This window comes from Ascaphus truei (assembly GCF_040206685.1).
Source record: "Ascaphus truei isolate aAscTru1 chromosome 6 unlocalized genomic scaffold, aAscTru1.hap1 SUPER_6_unloc_2, whole genome shotgun sequence".
Lineage (NCBI taxonomy): Eukaryota > Metazoa > Chordata > Amphibia > Anura > Ascaphidae > Ascaphus > Ascaphus truei.
In genome coordinates this window covers 341,351-350,002 of record NW_027453834.1, presented here as the reverse complement: position 1 = coordinate 350,002, position 8,652 = coordinate 341,351, and the positions used below count along the sequence as shown (strand labels likewise).

General features: G+C 42.3%; 1 protein-coding gene across 3 annotated transcripts in view; it reads right to left on the bottom strand.

The window, feature by feature from the left end:
• Positions 1-832: 832 nt before the first annotated feature.
• APOC2 (apolipoprotein C2) overlaps positions 833-8,652 on the bottom strand; it is a 45,840-nt gene continuing 38,020 nt past the window's right edge. For all 3 annotated transcript variants that reach the window (XM_075580618.1, XM_075580619.1, XM_075580620.1), the window contains exon 4: positions 833-980. In XM_075580618.1, the coding sequence (XP_075436733.1) occupies positions 893-980 (88 nt within the window). In that variant the 3' untranslated portion in view covers positions 833-892. The remainder of the gene's footprint in view (positions 981-8,652) is intronic.

Sequence of the window (8,652 nt, the reverse complement as noted above, 5' to 3'; positions counted from 1 at the left end):
GCCCGAGGGGCGTGTCTCTCATGATTGAGCGCGGCTGGTATGAGCAGGGAGTCCCTGAGTACTTTGCCACGGGACGCATGCGCGGTGATCATATCTCTCATTGGTTAGTGACGCTTAGTGACGTCACCATTTGGCGCGAAATAACGGCAGTCAGCTGCATTTAAATCGTTGCTTTTACTATGTACAGCACTTCTTGATAAGGTTCTTTGGAACGAAACGCGTAGAAGGTTTGCTGCTGCTCCCTATTTATGATGACTTACCAATAAAGGATCGTTTTGCAAGACCTGCTCTCTTCATTCATTGCTGTGCGCTGCACACCCTGGCTTTTGGAATCTTTATCCCACTACAGCTGCACGCTCTGGAAGGGAGGCACTGGGAGGAAGCAGAATATTGTGAGTACATTACCTGGGGCTAACCCAATGAGGAAGGGGGGGTGTATTTGGACAACCCACCCCAACCTTCAGGGTACCTTATGCCCTCTTAAGGCTTAGTACTGTTGCTTTTTTATTCATACAAACCCAGTTTATGCTCCCTTCCATTACACACGGTCCCAGCACTTTCTGAGCACCATTTCACAATGAAACTACGTTTATCTGTATTACCCATCAGTTCTTGTAACACAAATGATAATATTAATAACACTTTCCTACAGACACAGGTACGGTTACTTTCATTTTCAGCTCTGTTTTGAGTTGAATAAAAAGGTGTTCTTGAAGGTACCATGCAGTGTGCTAATATAGTCTTCATTTCAAGGCAAGTGTGTTTGCAGGAGTTTGCAAATTAATGTTGATCTCCAAGAAAACCTAGAAAAGATGAGACAGTGACACCCACAAAACTTTCATTCATACTTTGATGATTCATTAGAAATGTTGATCTGGAGCTCAGCCAACGCTCAGTGTCCCTGCCACCAGTGGTACATCTGGTCATACATGATGGTGGTGTAAGTGCTTGCAGCACTTGTCCCCTTCTCATAAATCTCCCTGTGAACAGAACATGAGAGTGTGAGATGAAGCCCAAAGAGTGAGACCAGGACCTTTATACTGTGTGGTGTGTGTGTGTGTGTGTGTGTGTGTGTGTGTGTGTGTGTGTGTGTGTGTGTGTGTGTGTGTGTGTGTGTGTGTGTGTGTGTGTGTGTGTGTGTGTGTGTGTGTGTGTGTGTGTGTGTGTGTGTGTGTGTGTGTGTGTGTGTGTGACGATATGGTGGGGTGTGTGAGGCTGGAACCTTTATATTGTGTGTGAAGCAGAAGCTTTTATACTCTGTGTGAGGCAGATACTTTATATTTATATTGTGTGAGGTGTGTGTGTGAAACTAAGACCTTTACACTGTGTGGTAGGATGGGACTTTTAGATTGTGTTTCATGTTTGAAACTAGAACCTTTATACAGTGTGTGAGGCTAGGACCTTAATACCATGTGTTATCTGTGTCTGGTACCTTTTTAGTGTGTCTGACACTCTGACCTTTACAGTGTGCTCAGTAGAGATGGACAGCATAGTCCAAATCCGTTTCCCAGAACTTCCAAGATAGTTTTTAGCCCTCACCAATCCCCCCCCCCCAAAAAAAAAAAATTCAACCATGGGAATGAAAATATCTGAGCGGAATGTTATTAATTCGGACTTATTCTAAAATCCTTTTTTTCCAAAATAGGTTTGAATCATGGGGTCTCCGCAGCTGAAAGCTATTCTGGGACCCCCTGCTTCCCAAGATACACACCTCCATAAGGGGGCCTGTATCTCTCTTCAGTTTCAATGTACCAGTCACTTGGTCCAATAGGGAGACATGACAAGGACATTTAAACTGCAAAGAGATAAAGGCAACAGCTACAGAGGTGTGTATCTTGGCAAGAAGGGGTCCCGGAGCTGAAATAATGGGATTCAGCTATGGAGACCCCTGCTTCAAACCTATTAAAAAAATATTGCTTACTCCAGGCTGACTTGAGCCCTGTATTTCCTATGTATATGTTGGCCATTATATACATAGATAAAATAAGCTAATAAGATCCCAACTAAGCGATTTCTACACCAAGACAATTTCCCTAGCCAATTCCAATCTGTCTTTCGCCCCAAACACTCCACCGTAACTACCCTTCTAAAAGTTTGCAATGAAATCCAGTGTGGAATGGAATGGGGTCAACTCACTGGTGCAGTATTCCTAGATTTTGCCAAGGCTTTTGATACTGTTGATCATGCTATCCTGCTTAACAAACTCCAGAGCTCTGGAATAGGGAAGCATGCTTTAAACTGGTTTCAGTCCTACCTATCAGGTAGATCCCAACATGTGTCCATCTCAGGCTCTAACTCCAACCCCCTGGATATCACCTGTGGTGTACCGCAAGGCTCTGTTCCTACTCTTCTCAGTGTTCATTAATGATCTTCCCACAGCTTGTAAGGAAGCCTCAATACACATGTAAGCAGATGACACTATCCTATATACACACAGCCATAGCCTCTCCGACCTTGAACACACACTTCAGTCTGACTTTTTGAGACTCAAACACTGAATTTCCCAAACAAACTGTTTTTAAATACTGACAAGCTGTAACAATGGAATTTAGGACCAAGACTAAATTTTTAAAGCTTCCAGTGACTGAGCTTCAGATCAGAACCAACGCTAACACCACCCTAACTCCTGTTACTAGTTTTAAATACCTGGGCATAGGGTTTGACTCCCACTTAACATTCGGGATGCACATTGATACCCTGACATCCAAGACCTATGCCAAACTAGGGGTACTTTACAGGAACAAATCCTCCCTAAGTCTCCTGGTCAGAAAGCGTATTGCACAGCAGATGCTAATGCCAATTATTGACTATGGAGACATAGTATATGGCTCAGCACCCCAAACCCACCGTAGCAAACTTGACACCCCCTACAATTCAATATGTCGTTTTGTTCTTCAATGCAACTACAACACACATCATTGCGAAATGCTCAAAGCGATTGGTCATCACTAGAGTCTAGGCGCAAAGTTCAACTTTCCTGTCTTGCCTTCAAATATTTTCTGAGCAAGCTACCCAGCTACCTGAACAAGCTCCTCACCCCTACCACATGCAGCACCTATCACCTGAGATCAGACTCTAAAAGACTGTTCATGGTCCCAAGGCTCAACAAAGTATCCGGCCGTTCCTCCTTCTCTTACCGTGCACCCCAAAACTGAAACAACCTACCAGAGACTCTCACATCCACCACCAGTTTAAGTTCTTTCAAAACTAAAGCTCTCACATTTTAACATTAACTGTATTACATACGCCTATAATATATATTATCTGTAACTGTGCATGCAATGTCTTGTATATAATGTATTCCTTGTTCATTTATGTAACTGTATTTGTAACCATGTATTATTTGTCATTTTAACTCTGTGCCCAGGACATACTTGGAAACGATAGGTAACTCTCAATGTATTACTTCCTGGTAACACATTTTATAAATAAAATAAATAAATAAATCCGCAGGGGCACCAGCAGATAATTCCAATAACGGGCCGTTGCCCAAATATATTTTAATTAAAAAAACAATCCTACCCTGATGACTAATAAAAATTTTAAAAAATATGAAAAATGAATCCCTGTCAAATGGCACAAAAATAAACCAACAAAATTCAAGCAGAATCAATAAATCTAATCTGGAAACAATTGATCCTCTGTTGATTGAATAGGAGTCTCTGGTGAGTATTTCTTTGCTGCTCTAAAAATGAATGTAACAGGCATTATATAATGGCTGTCATGTCACGTTTGACCATTCACATGTGATGCCCTCAATTTTCCCCACACATCTCAGGCAAAAATTAAGTAATCACAGTGTACATCAAGCAACTAGATTGGTTGATGTACCATTTTATTTCTCCTCTTTAAAGGTGACCTCACACTGCATCAAAATAGGGTAAGAATTACATGGGACATCAACCAACCAGGTTTCTTTATACTGTATACAGTACCATGTGTTGCTTATTTTGGCCTGAGATGTCATTTTCAGGCAAAGATGAAGGTAAAAAATGTGACATCACATGTCTTCTATAATGCGTGGGGCATCTCATTTGACTGGAACAAGATGACAAGTCAATATCTGGCAGAAGAAATGCAAGAAAACATATTTAAAGCAGCAAAGAACTACTCACTGCAGACTGCTCTTCAATCACAGGGGATCCATATCTTCGGATTGGATTTATAATTCCTGCTTAATTATTTTTTGGTGTGTCATCGGGCAGGGATTTTTTGGATTTAAATATGTATTGGCCATTGGAATAGGATTGTTCTTTTTTATGTTTGGTCATCTGCCCTTTATTGCAATTATCTGCTGGTGGATGGACCCATCACCGCACGTGTAAGTAATACCTTTATTTATTTAGGGCATTGATTGATTGATTGCCAATGTCCCTGTCTAGACCCCGGTTGAGAGCTTAGGAAGCTACAGTGACAATCAATTAATTTAAAGGCTATTGTTTCATTATGTTATTATTTTATTATAATGCATATCTTGTTAAATTAATTTTTGAAGGCTTTCTATTTGCAATAGCCCTGGGCCACATTTGGTAATATGGCTATTTCCCGTTACTGTGTGATGGGGGGGAGGGGGGTAGAGGATGGGAGTTGGACTTAGTTGCCCTGGGGAAGGTGGTAACTGGTTAGGCCTCTGGAGCAAGGGAGGAGGGACGAGTTAATCCCTTGATTAACTTAGTGTTGCATGGCAATGCTTTACTAACCACTCAGGTGGCCAAGCCGGATAAGCAGTGTAGTGTTTATATTAAGCCCTTTGTTACCAGCTAGTCATGGAAAGCCACGACTAAGACACACATCACTGCGAAATGCTCAAAGAACTAGATTGGTCATCACTTCAGTCTAGGCACAAAGTTCACCTTTCCTGTCTTGCCTTTAAATTCTTCATGGGCAAGCTACCCAGCTACCCGTACAAGCTCCTCAACCCTACCACATGCAGCACTTATCATCTGAGATCAGACTCCAAAAGACTGTTCATGGTCCCAAGGCTCAACAAAGTATCCGGACGTTCCTCCTTCTCCTTCCGTGCACCCCAAAACTGGAACAACCTACCAGAGACTCACATCCACCACCAGTTTAAGTTCTTTCAAATCTAAGGCTGTCTCACATTTTAATCTGGTCTGTAACTGTTTCATACGCCCATACTATATATTTTCTTTAACTGTGCATGCAATGTCTTGTATATAATGTATACCCTGTTCATTTATGTAACTGTACTTGTAACCATGTATTATTTGTTTTACTCTGTGCCCAGTACATACTTGAAAACGAGAGGTAACTCTCAATGTATTACTTCCTGGCAAAATATTTTATAAATAAATAAATAAATAAGAAACCTGTGGGCCATTAAGGGCTGTATATGTAATGTATTTTAATTACTATTTTGTCATCTCTTTTAGGGTTATTTTATCTTGCCTATGTATATGTTGGCCAGTATATATATGTATGTATGTATGTATGTATATATGTATGTATGTATGTATTTATGTATGTATGTATGTATGTATGTATGTATGTATGTATATATTGGCCAGCCTGCACTAGGTGATAAAATATATATTATTTTTGTTATTGCTGTTGTATTTTACTAGGTTTGAATCATGGGGTCTCTGCAGCTGAACCCTTCCATAGGTGCTGCCTTTATCTCTCTGCTTCAAACTTATATAAACATTTTTTTAAAGAAACAGGGACATTTTAAGCCGCCACTATGGATAGTCTTTTTTGGGACTGATCGATGGATAGTCACAGACAAAAGGAACCGGCTGAGCCGGTGTGGATTCAAATCCGCTCAAAAATGTTGCCCATCACTAGTGCTCAGTATCCCGGCTACCAGTTGAACACTGATCAAATAGGACGTGGGTATAAGTTCCCATAGTGCTTCTCCCCTCGTCATAAATCTCCATGGTTAACAGAACATTAGAATGTGAGATCAATACCTAGAGGCCGGGACGTTTACACTTTGTGTGGTGTGGGTGTCCGGGACCTTTATACTGTGTGTGTGGCCAGGACCTTTATACTGTGTGTGTGGCCAGGACCTTTATACTGTGTGTGTGGCCAGGACCTTTATACTGTGTGTGTAGCCAGGACCTTTATACTGTGTGTGTGGCCGGGACCTTTATACTGTGTGTGTGGCCGGGACCTTTATACGGTGTGTATGGCCGGGAACTTTAAACGGTGTGCGTGTCCGGGACCTTTATACTGTGTGTGTGGCCAGGACCTTTATACTGTGTGTGTGCCAGGACCTTTATACTATGTGTGTGGCCGGGACCTTTATACTGTATGTGTGGCCAGGACCTTTATACTGTGTGTGTAGCTGGGAACTTTATACGGTGTGTGTGGCCAGGACCTTTATACTGTGTGTGTGGCTGGGACCTTTATACTGTGTGTGGCTGGGAACTTTATACTGTGTGTGTGGCCAGGACCTTTATACTGTGTGTGTGGCCAGGACCTTTATACTGTGTGTGTGGCCAGGACCTTTATACTGTGTGTGTGGCCAGGACCTTTATACTGTGTGTGTGGCCAGGACCTTTATACTGTGTGTGTGGCCGGGACCTTTATACTGTGTGTGTGGCCGGGACCTTTATACGGTGTGTATGGCCGGGAACTTTAAACGGTGTGCGTGTCCGGGACCTTTATACTGTGTGTGTGGCCAGGACCTTTATACTGTGTGTGTGGCCAGGACCTTTATACTATGTGTGTGGCCGGGACCTTTATACTGTATGTGTGGCCAGGACCTTTATACTGTGTGTAGCCGGGAACTTTATACGGTGTATGTGGCCAGGACCTTTATACTGTGTGTGTGGCTGGGACCTTTATACTGTGTGTGTGGCTGGGAACTTTATACTGTGTGTGTGGCTGGGAACTTTATACTGTGTGTATGGCCGGGAACTTTATACTGTGTGTATGGCCGGGACATTTATACTGTGTGTGTGGCTGGGACCTTTATACTGTGTGTATGGCCGGGAACTTTATACTGTGTGTGTGGCAGGGACATTTATACTGTGTGTGTGGCTGGGACCTTTATACTGTGTGTATGGCCGGGAACTTTATACGGTGTGTGTGGCCAGGACCTTTATACTGTGTGTGTGGCCGGGACTTTTATACTGTGTGTGTGGCCAGGACCTTTATACTGTGTGTGTGGCAGGGACATTTATACTGTGTGTGTGGCTGGGACCTTTATACTGTGTGTATGGCTGGGAACTTTATACGGTGTGTGTGGCCGGGAACTTTATACTGTGTATGTGGCCAGGACCTTTATACTGTGTGTGTGGCCGGGACTTTTATACTGTGTGTGTGGCCAGGACTTTATACTGTGTGTGTGGCCAGGACCTTTATACTGTGTGTGTGGCCAGGACTTTTATACTGTGTGTGTGGCCAGGACCTTTATACTGTGTAAGTAGCCGGGACCTTTATTATTTATTTATTTATAAAATATTTTACTAGGAAGTAATACATTGAGAGTTAACTCTCGTTTTCAAGTATGTCTTGGGCACAGAGTAAAACAAATAGTACATGGTTACAAGTACAGTTACATAAATGAACAGGGTATACATTATATACAAGACATTGTGTGCACAGTTAAAGAAAATATATATTATGAGCGTATGAAACAGTTACAGACCAGATTAAAATGTGAGACAGCCTTAGATTTGAAAGATCTTAAACTGGTGGTGGATGTGAGAGTCTCTGGTAGATTGTTCAAGTTTTGGGGTGCACGGAAGGAGAAGGAGGAACGTCCGGATACTTTGTTGAGCCTTGGGACCATGAATAGTTTTTTGGAGTCTGATCTCAGGTGATAAGTGCTGCAGGTGGTAGGGGTGAGGATCTTGTTCAGGTAGCTGGGTAGCTTGCCCATGAAGAATTTAAAGGCAAGACAGGAAAGGTGAACTTTGCGCCTAGACTCTAGTGTTGACCAATCTAGTTCTTTGAGCATTTCGCAGTGATGTTTGTTGTAGTTGCATTGGAGAACAAAACGACAAATTGAATTGTAGAGGGTGTCAAGTTTGCTAAGGTGGGTTTGAGGAGCCGAGCCATATACTATGTCTCCATAGTCTTCATAGGCAAGCTACCCAGCTACCTGAACAAGCTCCTCACCCCTACCACCTGCAGCACTTATCAACTGAGATCAGACTCCAAAAGACTGTTCATGGTCCCAAGGCTCAACAAAGTATCCGGCCGCTCCTCCTTCTCCTTCCGTGCATCCCAAAACTGGAACAACCTACCAGAGACTCTCATATCCACCACCAGCTTAAGTTATTTCAAATCTAAGGCTGTCTCACACTTTAACCTGGTCTGTACAGTAACTGTTTCATACGCTCATAATATATATTTTCTTTAACTGTGCACGCAATGTCTTGTATATAATGCTACCCTGTTCATTTATGTAACTGTACTTGTAACCATGTACTATTTGTTTTACTCTGTGCCCAGGACATACTTAAAAACGAGAGGTAACTCTCAATGTATTACTTCCTGGTAAAATATTTTATAAATAAATAAATAAATAGTCAATAATTGGCATTAGCATCTGCTGTGCGTTGCGCTTTCTGACCAGGAGACTTAAGGAGGATTTGTTCCTTTAAAGTACCCCTAGTTTGGCATAGGTCTTGGTTGTCAGGCTATCAATGTGCATCCCGAATGTTAAGTGGGAGTCAAACC